This window comes from Mustela erminea, chromosome 2 (assembly GCF_009829155.1).
Source record: "Mustela erminea isolate mMusErm1 chromosome 2, mMusErm1.Pri, whole genome shotgun sequence".
Classification (NCBI taxonomy): domain Eukaryota; kingdom Metazoa; phylum Chordata; class Mammalia; order Carnivora; family Mustelidae; genus Mustela; species Mustela erminea.
Window position 1 is genome coordinate 46,819,658 of NC_045615.1, and position 15,005 is coordinate 46,834,662.

At 37.1% G+C, this 15,005-nt stretch overlaps 1 protein-coding gene across 1 annotated transcript; it reads left to right on the top strand.

The window, feature by feature from the left end:
- Positions 1-908: 908 nt before the first annotated feature.
- DMP1 (dentin matrix acidic phosphoprotein 1) lies at positions 909-13,803 on the top strand. Its single transcript, XM_032332837.1, has 6 exons — positions 909-995; positions 6,398-6,478; positions 6,941-6,988; positions 9,329-9,361; positions 9,552-9,599; positions 11,455-13,803. The coding sequence occupies exons 2-6, from the start codon at positions 6,419-6,421 to the stop codon at positions 12,817-12,819; spliced, it is 1,554 nt and encodes a 517-aa protein (XP_032188728.1). The 5' UTR covers positions 909-995; positions 6,398-6,418; the 3' UTR covers positions 12,820-13,803.
- Positions 13,804-15,005: the final 1,202 nt, after the last annotated feature.

The window sequence follows — 15,005 nt, forward strand, 5'->3', positions numbered from 1 at the left end:
AAGCTCCTTGGAAGGTGCCAACTCACTTCCTGCTCCCTACAACAATCTTCAGTACATACCCTGAAGAGCCCTGGTAAATACTATTATATCTGTTTCATTACATTTTCAGTGATGGCAGAGAGTTTCTTGGCAATTGGTTTCTCTGTATGTCACCCAACTAGGCTTCCCCATAAACCAATTCTGATTTCAAAGAGAAGAGTTAAATTAAATCATGGCAAGCAGTTGGAGGAATAATGAAGTGTTAGATTTAAATTATTTTTGGTTAAAAACAAAAGTAGCTTGGGGTGTTGCTTTAATATTTCTAATCACCACAGAATTCTGTAATACTTCACTAGGTTACTATGAATTTTGGACTTTTTGTGTATATGGGGGTAGGGAGAGGAGAGGTAAAGGAGAGAAGTAGTAGTGGTTGTTAAAAGATGAGAAGGGAAAGGATAAATGCTCATATTCTCAACACCAACAATTTAGGCAAATCTAGTATTTTAGGAAGTTCTTCATGTACAAACTGGAAATGTACATTAACAGGAAACTTGCTACCCACTCCTTGACTCTCCTTTTCCCATCCATGTGTCTGCTGGGATCTATCAGTGGGTGGGGTGGAAGACACTGTCATTGTTTATAATGCTCATAAGCCTGCATGGATGTGAATGACATATATTTAGAAATCAAAATAAAGCTTTAGGAAGATCTTCAATTTAATGGAAACTAGTCTAGTCATTTGAGAACCACAAGAGCTTTTTAGGGAAAATCTGCCTCTGCAAGTTAAGGAAGTGTGGGTGTACTGGAGTCCTGGTGACACCTTATGATGTCAGTCACCCCCAGCCTGAGGTTGATTGGCTATGAAGAGCTGAAGTCGAGTTTAAATTCTTGCACCGTCAGAGAAGTGAACAGCAGAACATCAACACAAGAGTGGCGTCATTGGGCATATTTCCTCTTTGAGAACTTCAGCCTAATTGTTGAGACTTTTGGGGAAAAATCTTTGTGAACTAAAAAGGGTAAGAAATTTTATTTTTTATGAAAATTTTTAAAATGACTTCTGCTATGTTTGGAAAATATTAAATGTGTGCAAATGTTGAAGGGCATTATGCCACCTAGAGAAAGATGGAGAGAGCTGAGCCTTGGGTTAAAATGATTTCCATTTTTGTGCCTGTTGTTATGCCACAGCAAATAATGATATGATAATGACATATTAAGTAAACAGAGCCAGATGTTTTTCTCTGTACTACTTTAATTAGATCTCTGCACAGCAGTTCTAAAAGGGAAAGTTTACTGAACAGGAGGCAAATGGAAAGTAATTTTGAAGGTTAGTTTTAATTACCAAAACAAATAAAACTTTTACATTTAGGTTTTGTGTATATAGTGATGTTCATGGCCTACAAAACATTATGAAAGAATTTAAACTAGACTGGCAGGCCTTCCAAAATACGGTCTTTCAAATTAAAAACCGTTATGCTATTTATCTAGGTAGTATCCAATAATATTATGAACTGAGTAACTAAACAAAGATGCTAAGACCACTGAAATAAACCAAGGATGGATAATTACAGTGCTTTTGTATTGGTTATGTAGGTATTGTTGTTAGCATGATGCCTTGTAAAGAGAATTCAATAAAATGTTGAATATAACTGTCTTTTTAAAATATAACTGTCTTTTAAAAACACTTTCCATTGTAGAAGACTTAAGAATATATATATATTCCAATCCTTATTTTTATTTGCTGCATTTATTTCACTTCATCTGTATCATAAGTGTGTGTCTTCCATAACAGAAAATGGGAATTGTGGTTATGTAATGCACTCCCTATGACATCTAGAAAATCCCAAGTGTAATTGCAATACTTGAAGCAACCAGCCTTCTTTAGGAGCAGTAACTTCTAGTGAACCATACTCTCCATGCACCTGAGGGTCAAATAGACTATCCTAGTTTGATGTAGTTGGTTAAAATGTGTGAACAAACAATATTCTAAAGGCATCGGTCCACTTAGCTATGCCAAAATGGTAATGTAGACCAATGTGCCTCAGATGCTTAGAGGCCTTCCAAATCTATGTTTAATTTTAGGGCATCTTGGACTTATTTTACTATGGTTGAAGGCATATGATGTGGGATCAATTATAACTGACTTAAGACAATTACAGTTGGAAGGACTGGATATTTTTATTGCATTATTTGTTTGGTGTTCCAAATTCCTGATAGAATTCATATCCTGGTCAAATTCTATTTTATTTTTAATTTTTTATTTTTTATAAACATATATAAAATTCTATTTTATTTTTAAAGAGTAATAATGAAGCAAGTTGTAGCTAATGGAGATTCTGGTTAGTTGGATTTGGATAACTTTACTTTTGTAGGACCAGCTAATTACATACTACCATATTGTTATTATAGTTATTACTGTATCATTATTACAAAAGACTGTATACTCAGCACCTAGAACAGTGCCTGGTTCATAGGATATTCCTTTTTTTGTTTGTTTGTTTTTTAAGATTTTATATATTTGACAGACAGAGATCACAAGTAGGCAGAGAGGCAGGCAAAGAGGAGGAAGCAGGCTCCCTGCTGAGCAGAGAACCTGATGCGGGGACCCCACGATCATGACCTGAGCAGAAGGCAGAGGATTTAACCTACTGAGCCGCCCAAGCGCCCCTCATAGGATATTCTTAAAAAGCATTTGTTGACTGCTAATGGATGGATATATTGTTCATTGTACTTTTGAAGATTAACAACACTAAGTAAAAAATAAGCACATCAAACACAATAAATTGAGCCTGTGATTTTTCAATCCTTTATTTCCTTCTTTTGGCTTATTGCTTTCATTTCAGTTTACATAAAAGAAGATACATACTTTACAGTGAATCTTAACTTGGAGGAAGTTTCAGAACAAATTTCCTTTCTTGGAAGCACAGAGAATTTCTGGTTATACTTGAGAGTATCCAGAGAGAGACTGAAGTTCCCTACTCCCGATCTTAAACATTTTGAGTGTTTTCAACTCTGGGGGAAAAAAATGAGAAAGTTTGAAAATCTTTTATACCCACTGCCCTTCAAGCTGTTGAGGTTATTGATTTTTTTGGTCACATGCTTTCACTGTAGAATGATAGCATATACAATGTAGAAATGATATTTACCAATCACCAAAAAAGAACTTGGGATTCTGGACTCATCTCTTTCAAGAGGGCTTGTAGCTATTTTGCCACATAATTACTCAAAATAAGGCTACCACATACCTGCTTCTGCCCTTTTTAGAATGGTAGCTGAAAAGTGTATAAACTTTTGCAGCTCTCATTTGGAATATACTTCACAAAAGCATAATTATTCTTATAAAAATACTAATTGAAAGCCTAATATAGGGTTTAAGATCTGACTTTCTTTAATGCTTGATGGCAGACTACATTCTATGAGAGGCATCTTCCACTCTCAGGACCCCTGGGTGCATTTTATTTTAGTTTGGGAAATTACTGTTGTAGGTCAGGGTGCTAAATGGTATTTGGAGAAGCACAAGGAAGTTACTGCATCTCTCTTGTGTTTCATAGCATTCCAACCCTAAGAAACATGAATGCTGGAAGCACATACTTTGTTTGTAAAAAGTCAAACATTCATTAGTGTAGTATATCAGCTAATTTTTTTTTTTTAAAGAGAAGCAAAACAAACAAAACTAAACTAAAAAACAAGAACTCAGTATTTACTGGCCTTATATCAAGTCTGGAATATTGCTAACTTTCAGAACATCATGAGATTATCACCCTATTAAAATTTCAGTTTGAAAATTAAAATGGTGAGCAGCCTAATTTTCATTTGACTTGTGATGCCAAAACCACTTGGCATGCAGTTGAAAGTATCATATTTAGGGGAAACTTTCCTTTGCTTAAAAAATGAACCTAAGAACTTAAGAAAGCAAAATGTTTTGATTGTGGGAGCTAAGGGGAAATAGAGAAGAGGAAAAATTTTCCTCTACTCTCGTAGGGTCTTCATTGGGCTAAGACTTAAACTGACCTAACTGAGATTAACAGGAGAAAAGCACGTAAGTTTTATTGAAATTTCTACATGTATATGGTAGCCTTCATAAGAGAATGAAGACCTGAAGAAGTGACCAGAGCAGAAAGCTTTTCTACCTTTTATTTTTTTAACCTTTTTATTTTTTACCTTTTTATTTTTATTTTTAAAAGATTTCTATTTATTTGTCAGAGAGAGTGAGAGAGAGAGAGAAGCAGGGAGAACTGCTGGCAGAGGGCGAAGCAGGCTCCCCACTGAGCAAAGAGCCAGATGCTGGAGTCTATCCAGGACCTTGAGATAGTGACCTGAGCTGAAGGCAGGTCACTGAGCCACCCAGGCATCCCACTTTTCTAACTTTTTGATAAAGAGACAATACTTACATGATGAACTGACAAGACAAAAGTGTTTGGGCTGGGGCAGTAAATTGTAGGGAAGTGACTGGGAAGATAGGATTAGTTTAACAAGGTTCGTTTGTACAGACTTCTCTCAGCCCTGAGCTCTCTTCTCTGAGGATGAGTACATCTTCCCTCTGGGTACGGGGAAGTCACCTTTCACATGGGAGTTTCCTGCTTTCAGGAAGAAAAAGGAGGATCACAGGATCTTTCTTACGAATGCTGTTTCTCATAAAAATAATTTTTATGTCAAAGAGGCATATTTGGGGATATAAGATATTCTGGCTTCTTTCAGAAGTAATATCTTTTAAAATCAGGCTTTTTTAGATGCAGTTGAGCATTTTTGTGTTTTCTCTAATAATATTGGCAGAAGATTTGAAAAAGAAACAAAAATATCAAAATATAAGGACTAATATGAACGACACTGAATCAGAATAAAGAAAATAATACAAATGAAGAATAACTATGTTGAAGTGGGATAACATTCATACATAAAATGAGAATATCTATTGGGCTATTTGAGCTGTATGAAAGTAGAAATGAGGAATGTTCTGTCTTCTTAGGATTTCTACTATTTTCTTGAATAAATTTAAAAACAAATTAAATGATTTCTGGAGACGTGTTACAGGTGCTATTCAGCATATTCAGACATTAGTGAGCAATGTATTCTTATTTTCTAGATCAGAGGTTAAAATTATTTGCAGGACCTTAAAAACAAAAGTGAAGTCTGAAATAAACTTGCAGGATTTTTCACAAAATGCCTGGCAGTCCATCTGACAAATTGGTTAGGGCAGCCACAGGGCTTACAAGTGCAGGGCAAATTATTTTCCCTTTAAGTCATTTCAGTAACTCTTTGTATTAGCATGTAGTACACCTATTTTTAGATCTAGAACAGGCTGTTTCCCCAAATCACCAGTTCTTGAAGTGTGACATGAAGCCACCATCCAGGAAAATACAGTTTGATTTTATATGTTTCACTCAGCGTGATTCACAAGAATATTCCAAACCTCTCAACTTCCTGAGATCCTTCAGTAACATGAGTGACATTTTAGAGAATTTAGCACAATCTATGTTTCAGGTATGATCAATTGTAGCACAGCAGATATTAAGAGCTTTCTGGAGTTGTAATATGAAGGCTGCCAAGTACACTTCTTCAGATCAAGGAAAAAAGGGCAAAACCAACCTATTTTGTCTAAATATTATTATGAAGTTATAAATGTGACTGAGAAGCAATGTGTGTGTGTGTGTGTGTGTGTGTGTGTGTGTGTAGACAAGTTAGATGATCCATCAACGGTATCCCTAAATTTCATGTTATGTATATATTTGACAAGTTGATGTACCACACTAAGGTGCATAATTACCGTAAAAGTGATTGGTCAGAAATCTCTCTATTCCTCTTTCTTTACTTGTTCCTCCATTTATCAAATTTTATGGGTTAGAGGAGAAGTATTTATAGACCTCTCCATTGAAATATTTTCAATTTATTTCTTAGAAATAAGGTTTCTTTTTAACCTGTTTATTGAGATATAATTCAATATATACTTTACACACTTGAAGTATACAGTTCAATAATTTTTAGCCATTGCACAGAATTGTGCAACCTTCACTGAAATCAAATTTGGAAAACTTTCCTCACCTCCAAAATTTACTCCTTAACTGTCTCAAACTCCCATCTCTTCCAGCCCTGGGCAAACACCAACCTACTTTCTGTCTCTATAGATTTGCCTATTTTGGACAATTTATATAAATGGAATCATACAGTATGTGGTCTCTTGTGTCTGGCTTCTTTCCCTCAGTATAATGTTTTCAAGGTTCCTCTACTCTGTAGCATGTATCAGTACTTCATTCCTTTTTATGGCTGAATAATATTCCATTATGTGAATACAGTACCTTTTATTTTTTCATCGGCTGACAGACATTTGGACAAGTTGTGTTTTTTAATAGGAAAAAACTGTTAAAAAATTAAAACTTCTCTATTTCTTTAGCATAGAGAAAACATCTTCTGTCCTTCACCACAGGTAAAGGTGTCACACCCAGCTATGAAGACCAGTATCCTGCTTATGTTACTTTGGGGATTGTCCTGTGCTCTTCCAGTCCCAGTAAGTATCAGTGTAGGGATATATGAAATAAACCTTTTACACTTAAAATTCCACAATGTTCATTGGCTATAAGCAAGGTGGCTGTATATCTTCCAGTCAGATGAAAATAGTAGTTTCTTAGGAAGCTGTTTTCTTTAAAATATTATCTGAGTTAGTCCTTATTCTGTTGAGTCATATAGCTATGATTCTCATTTTTCTTCATCATCAGTGGTTCTCAAAGTGCTGTCCCCCAACCAATAGCATCAGCATCAACTAGGATTTTGTTAGAAATGAAAGTTCTTGGATCCTACCTCAGACCTACTGAGACAGACTCTCTAAGGATGGGGCAATCTGTGGTTTAAAAGGCGTCCAGCTGATTCTGATTCATACAAAATTTGACTATTACCTCCTACATATGCAAAGTGTTAATAGCTACTGCCTTGGAAAAGTTTCTGTGTTAACCATGTGCACTAAATTTTCTAGGTAGCCAGGTATCAAAATACTGAATCTGAGAGCTCTGAAGAATGGAAGGTGAGTAGAAATAAGGTTTTTAAAAATATTATTAATTTAATATATTATTAAATATATTGGCTCCACCGCAGATGTTGAAACTGTTAATGCTTTAAGGAACACCTTAATAACCTAAGGTATAGGTAGTAAGAGCTATAATTTCTAGTTCATGTGAAAAAATTTAGTTCATATAATGTTTCAACTTCAACTTGGTAGTATAATTCAGTGAGGAGGTACTTTTTTCCTTTAGCTTTATTTTCATAATGGATGTCCACGGTAGTGGAAGGGAATGGATGACAGTGAACCAAACTGCTCTTAAAGGATTAGGACTAGAAATCTGTTTTACCAGGAGATGTCGGGCAGACAGGAGGTCAAGTCTTAGAAAGTGGGAAAAGACGGACGATGAGAGAATACTAGAGTCTCTGGAGTAATAGCTAATGTTGATTGAGTGTTAACTGTGAATAACCTAACAGTTACTAATTCTCAAGAACTCAAGAACCATTGCTAGGCTCTTCTATGTGCTTTACAAGAGAACACTAAGACACAGAGAGTAAACTAGTTTGGTCTCGGTTACATGGTTATTAAGTGTTAGTGCCAGACTTTAAACCTAGGTCACTCTGGCTCCAGAATCCACATTTTCTATTAGGGTATTATAACCCTTTCAGGAAGGGGCCAAGTCTAGGAGAGCAACAGGTTCTCAAGACTGAAACTACAAGTAAGGCTTGAAATCTTATGCTAAGTCAGAGTATTCTGTTCATGACCTTGTTACCTGCTGGCTTTTGCATATAATGGAGCTTGGGCACAACATTATTAGTGGTTGCTACATCATGTCAGAGGCTTGGGATGGGGGTTCTGCCCCTGCCTGAGAATGGAATTGGCATTGCAGGATTTCTCATGAACTTTCATCAGAGATGTCCTTTGGCTGGTTAAGTGAAAAGCAGCCACTATAGATCCTCTCTCTCATTCAACCAAAGACTCTAAGAGTACCACAAACGTGTTAGGTTCTCACGTTTAGCTTTGGCATTAGAAAAATACCAATGTCTTGCTCCCTTCTATCCTTTAATTCTAAATGATAACTGATAGTTACTTCTAGCATTGTGCCTGCCTGTGGGGTCACAGGGCAAAGACTCCAAGTGATTATAGCTCCTTCCTCTGGGGAGATACCCCTGCTTAGCATGCTGAGAGGAGTGTTAAAGCCATGCTGATAGCAGCTCCTCCCTGCTTTTCTGTGCACCTCAGGCCTTCACACCCATGGCTCAGCAGCTTTGAGCCACAAGGGATTTGGGGATCCTGCTGTGCTTAAGGGGAAGGGGGAGTGGAGATGCAGAGAAGGCACAAGAGGTGGCTCAGGCAATCTTGAGTTCTTATAAGATCAAAAAAAGTGAAATACATCAGAACTATGCCTAATTAATTAAGTTTCAGACTTAGTTTTTGTGTATGTGTGATCTTATGTAATTCAAAAAAGGTTTAATGGCTTTCTCAATTCAGTTTTATCTATCACTGAATTTTATAAAGTGATATTCTCAAAATGGATTATTTCTTTAGTTTATATCATATTGAGGCTTCCAATTTCTTCCTCATAACAACTCTGTAGAGTATGCACAGTGGTTGCTAATATTCTTAATTTATGAACAAAAAATTGACATTGAAAAGGTGAATTGAATTGCCCAAATACACACAGAGTGACCAAACATCACAGTTTACCCAGGACTTAGGGGCTTCCTGGAACATGTGAATTTCAGCACTAAAACCAAGACAGTGGTTTTCAGGGCTATAACCAAAAGCCAAGAAGCTAATTGAGACTTAAATCTGGGTTCTAAGTTTCAATGCTGTTTTTTTTTCCCCCTATGTTACATTTTATCTAGGTTGTACAAACAACCACCTCCAAAGAAAGTATATTTTTCTCTAAGTGAAGTATCAGAAACACAAAAATCTTCTAGGTCTTTTAGCTCACAAGAACTTTCTAGGCCATCAGGCCATGTCATATTCTCTTTTTAGCCATTTCACCATAAAATGTCATTAGTACTCATGTTAATGTAAACTATATATCAAGAAATGAAAAAAATCAACTAAAATTATTTTATTTTATTTATTTTTAAAGATTTTATTTATTTATTTGACTGACAGAGATCACAAGTAGGCAGAGAGGCAGGCAGAGAGAGAGGGGGAAGCAGGCTCCCCGTGGAGCAGAGAGCCCGATGCGAGGCTCGATCCCAGGACCCTGAGACCATGACCTGAGTTGAAGGTAGTGGCTTAACCCACTGAACCACCCAGGTGCCCCTCAACTAAAATTATTTTAAATATCCTCGAGACATGATCCATCTGTAAAGGAGTAACTTGTTTTCCTTCCTGTTTTTACAGGGACAGTTGGCTCAGACACCAACACCACCTTTGGTAACTATCTCATTCATTTTTTTTTTTCCATAAACATCTCATAGACTAAATTTACTTTAATACTCTTCTTATCACCTTAAGCCATTTGGACAGCAGTAAATCCAAACTGCAAGCAATTTATATGTATCATATGTTTTTTTCCTTGGAAATTACTAAAAGGAAAATAAACAACTTTTTCTTTTCCTTTTAGGAGAGCAGTGAGTCATCAGAAGAAAGAAAAGTTAGCTCAGAGGAACAGGTAATTAAACAGACCTTTCCTAACTTTTCAGGCTACTTAGGAATTGAAGGAAATGATGTTAGATTAAATTACCTGCAACCATTCTAAATGTAATATTTTCTAACCATTAGTTATGCTAGCTAAATCATCCCATAAAGTAAGAAGAGAAAAATGAGTGGGAGAATTCAGATGTGGACATAATGTTCATTCCGTATTTATCGCTGGGGCCAGACTGTAGACACTGTGGCCCCAGATGTCCTCTAATTAAAAAGAACACACACACACACACACACACACACACACGCACAAATGGTCCTAAACTATGTTAGACAAGTAATAGCTCATTCATCACTTTAAAAATGTTGCTTTTATAATTGGAGCAGTTCAGATCAGGCAGAGAAAGCTTTCTGGTTAACATCAAGTACCTGCTGGGCCTAGACAGCTCCTCCATGTCAAGGATCTTATTGGAGGAGAGAACAGGAAGGCCCTGAAGAAACTTAACTGAAACAGCTTCTTTGGTAATGATTTGTCTTTAAAACAGTCTCAGTGGTGACCCCGGTAATGAGAAAAGCTGACTTAACTTGTAATTATAACCCTTTAAGAAAAAACTGGCTTTTTTCCCTCTTACGTGTGCACTCTTTATTTTCTTAAGACTAAATGTCATTACTTTCTTGGTTGTCCTACCATTTGACCAAACTTAAACCTATGGGGTTCCAGAGATTCCAGGAACCAGGTTTCTCCTTGAGGCTTTGGTCCATGTTGTATTTTATACTCAACTAGTTGGAAGATGAATTATTAGTTTACCACTATTACTAAAGATGGTCTGAGGAACATTCTAGAAATTTATAAACACATAATTGGGGATGTTTTCTGGAGATGTTATGATTTATTGCCTCAATATTCTCTGAACTCTCAAATAAGAGTAATAGTATTTGCTTGAGAAGGGCGCAGTATGTACCTATTGAGGTATGGGGAGCTAAAAAGATGCTTAGTCCAGCATACCAGTGTGAACTCTAACAATGGGAAGAGATGTCATCATTGTGTACTCCTAACTGCAAAATCAGACATTGATCTGTAGGGACAAGTGGAAAAATAAAAACAAAGTCAGCAAGAATGCTCTGCTATGGGATAGGGTAAAGAGAGCAGATTTTTCCAAAGCATAATGAATGAAGACCCACTATCCTTCTTTATCTGTATAGAGCTTCCAATTGTTTGACTTATGGGGATAATCTCTCTGAGCTCACACTTAGAACTAAGACTCCCTAGTGGTCCCACTAGTTGCACTCTTCTAGCTAAGCATTCTACAGGCAACCCTCTGCTTGTGTAAATGAAGTATAAATATAGTATGGGTGAGATGTATATCTTACCATAACATTTTACTTTCATTTTAGCTAAAAGTTTCATTCTACTGCCCTAGTACATTCCCCCTGCTGCCCCCCTGCCACCCACCCAGAGTTGGTTAGAAAAAAATGTGGGTCATTTTAAAGTCACCCAATAATTTTGAAAAGTGTTTTAAGCCAAAAAATTTGAAGGGTGTTTCAAACATCTCTTTAATGTATCAAAAACGAAAAATTCTCTGAGAATTTCTTCTAGGAATCAGACTTACAATATGATTTGAGTTTCATGAATGTGATTTCTATAGAGCTTTTTAAGAAAGTTTCTGTAGCAGTGAGTGAATTGTGCCTATATAAAATGGAATGACTTGAGTTTCAACTCCTCTTCTTTCCTCTTTAACCTTTAGTAGACATGTTATTGAGCAGTAAAACTGACCATGGTTTAGAAGGAGGGACAAAAGAAGAAAGTAGGAAGAGCCTAGGTAACACCCTCTATATCAGCTCCTGGAGTACTGACCATGTTTGTTAACCCCAAACTCCAGGAAAATGAAGACCCCAGTGACAGCGCTGAATCAGAGGAGGGCTTTGATGATCATCAATATACACACAGACCAGCTGGTGGCCTTTCTAGGAATGGAGGAAAAGAAGGAGCCGATGATGATGAAGATGACAGTGGTGATGACACTTTTGGTGATGATGACAATGGCCCAGGACCTGAAGAGAGACAAGGAGGAAACTCCAGACTCAAAAGTAATGAGGACTCAGCTGACACCACACAATCTAGGGAAGACAGTGCCCTGCAAGGGGAAGACAGTGGCCAAGATACCACCAGTGAGAGCAGGGACCTTGACAATGAGGATGAGGTGAACAGCAGGTCTGAGAGAGGTGACTCTGCTCGAGAGAGTGAGAGTGAGGAGCACTGGGTGGGAGGTGACAGTGAAGGGGATAGTAGCCATGGGGATGGCTCTGAGTTTGGTGATGAAGAAATCCAGAATGATGATCCAGACATTATCAGGAGTGATAGAAGTAACTCCAGAATGAACAGTGCTAGTGTCAAATCAGAAGAATCAAAAGGAAACAGTGATGAACAAGCAAGCACTCAGGATTCAGGTGATAGCCAATCAGTAGAATATTCCAGGAGGAAAATTTTCAGAAAGTCCCGCATTTCTGAGGAAGACGATATAGATGAGTTTGATGATAGCAACACAATGGAAGAAATCCAGAGTGACTCAACAGAAAACACCAACTCGAAAGAAGCTGGTCTCAGTCAATCCAGGGAAAACAGCGAGAGTGAATCTCTTGAAGAGAGTGAGGAAAATCAGTCCCAAGAAGACAGTCAAGATGTACAAGACCCCAGTAGTGAGTCTAGTCAAGAGGATGATCTGCCATCTCAGGAAAGCAGTAGTGAATCTAAGGAAGAAGTAGTGAGTGAGTCCAGGGGTGACAACCCAGATAATACCACCAGTTACTCAGAAGATCAGGAAGATAGTGATTCCAGCGAAGAGAACAGCTTGAATAAACCCTCCAGTTCAGAAAGTGAATCCACAGAGGAGCAAGCGGACAGTGAATCCAATGAAAGCCTCAGAGACTCAGAGGAAAGCCCAGAGTCCACTGATGAGGAGAACAGTTCTAGTCAGGAGAGCCAGTCTCACAGTGCCTCAGCAGAGAGCCAGAGTGAAGAAAGCCAGTCTGAGCAAGACAGCCAGTCTGAGGAAGATGATGCCAGTGATTCTCAGGACAGCAGCAAATCAAAAGAAGACAGCAACTCTACTGAGAGCAAATCAAGCAGTGAGGAAGATGGCCAGTCAAAAAACACTGAGATAGAAAGCAGAAAATTAACAGTTGATACTTATCACAACAAACCCATTGGGGATCAAGATGACAATGACTGCCAAGACGGCTACTAGCGTCAACTCTCCAAGAAGTGGCTCTCACCTATAGGGGTCTTGGGAGTTGGAGAATAGGGAAATCATTATAACTATAATTTATTGATTTTTTTTAATCAGAAGGACAACCAGAGGTCATTTCTTTCTGAAAGAAAATGTTGTAGGGTGTCACCTAAATGTTCTAAGGTGTCACCAACTTATAGGGTTTAAATACTCTCAGGTGACACCAGAACACACTCAATGAGACTGGAAGCAAGGAAAGATGTACATTATAGCTTCACAACTGAAATAGTTACTAACTCATTAACATAACAGTTACTGAGGTTCTATTATGTACCAGGCACTGTGCTAGGTGCTGGGATATAAAGAAGCTTAAGGCTTGTTTCTTGCTCCTGAGGAGCTTATAGAGGGATAAATAAACTTAAAAAAGCTAAACAGGGATACATATGGGGGGAAACAAGAATTATTACAATGCAGTGTGTTAAGTGCTGTAAGAGGTATGAACAAAATATATGGAAGCACAGAAGATGGGACCAACTTTGCCTTGGAAAATCAGGGAGGTCTTCACAGTAGAAAAGACTAGTGCTGGAGCTCTGCATAAGATTTCTTTGTTGAAGACAAGAGATTTCTATTCATTCCTGGGATAAACAATAGTGAATCCTATATGATTAAATATTTAGTTTTTGAAAGCACTTTCAAATTACGGCACAGTAAGGTATTCTGGATAAAGGAAACATTGTTTTCAACTTATTTACCCTTTTTGATGCTTTTTGTGGAATTCCCATGAACACTGACTCACCCACACTGGTGATACAATATGGAAGATGGGGTGGGGGAGAGTAGTAGAAAGAAATCCCTCTTTAAATAGAGAACTTTTAGCTTTATTTTTTTCTAAAATCAGTCTATGTGCAATGCTAGAAAAATTATTGAGTCCTTTACATATATTGCACATAATGAAATTGTGTATATAGAATTCAATTGATTTTTGCCAAATATCCTTTGAAATGTTACCTCAACATAAAATATATTTTATAATAAAGATAATAATATCTAGAAGTAGTATGTGCTTATTTTTATAGTAATATTATTAGGGAATATCTGTATTAAATAACTCTTCCTTTAAAGCATTAAAGGATCGTTTCCTTTCTTCCATTAAAATAAAAGATTTTCTTAAATTATTTCATGAAAATTTTATAATTTAGGTAGCATTTTGAAAAAATTACTTTATACATCATGATATTTTACCAAATATACCTGTTATATATAAGGAAAAAAGAAAATGAAGCAAGCTCTCAACATTGCTTAAGGCAATCTCAAAAGTTCATGGTGGTTGAGTTTAACATTAGTTCCTTTTGGTCTCTTAGACTCTCATTTGTATAAACTCTGGAATCTACAGGGAAACATATTCTTTACATTTTTAAATTCTTTGTAAGAAACTATTGTACCTTGGCACTTTTACTTTGTGTTTTTAGCCACAATTCCATTAGAGTACATCAGAATTCCCCTACAAATTTATTAAGAGAATCAGGAAGACTTTAATTAATTAATTAATTAATTAATTAATTTCATTTTTTTGAGAGAGTGTGCGTGTGTGTATGTGTATATATGTGCGATGGGGAAGGAGTAGAGGGAGAGAGAGAATCCCAAGCATGCCCCATGCCCAGTGCAGACCCCAGCGTAGGGCTCTGTATCACAAACTTGAGATTATGACCTGAACTGAAATCAAGAGTCAGACACTTAAAGATCAAGTGCAGACACTTAACCAACTGAGCCACCCAGATGCCCCAATAAAGACTTTTTTTCATCTGAGCTTTCCCACCCTTCCCATAATTCCATTCCATCAATATGTTAGAGCTGTTGTCACTTGGAGAATAAATGTATATTCTCTAATCCTACTCCTTGAGATTTTAATTTAGTAGGTCTAAAGTGAAACCTAGAATTCTCTATTTTTAGAAGGATCCCAGGAGATTCTGATGTAGCCCATCCATACACTTACATTTGCGTTCTTTGTCTGAATGGATTAAATTACTGACTTTATTAACCTGTAAGTTCCTGCCAACCCACAGCTTCTTATAAGGAGAACTGTCCCATGTTTGGATCTCCTGGGTGCCTGAGGCATAGTTGATCAGGTTCTAACCATTCAACTGCCTGGTCTCACCACAGGAGATTGTTCTGATGAGAACCTGAACCCAGGGGACTTGCCTATA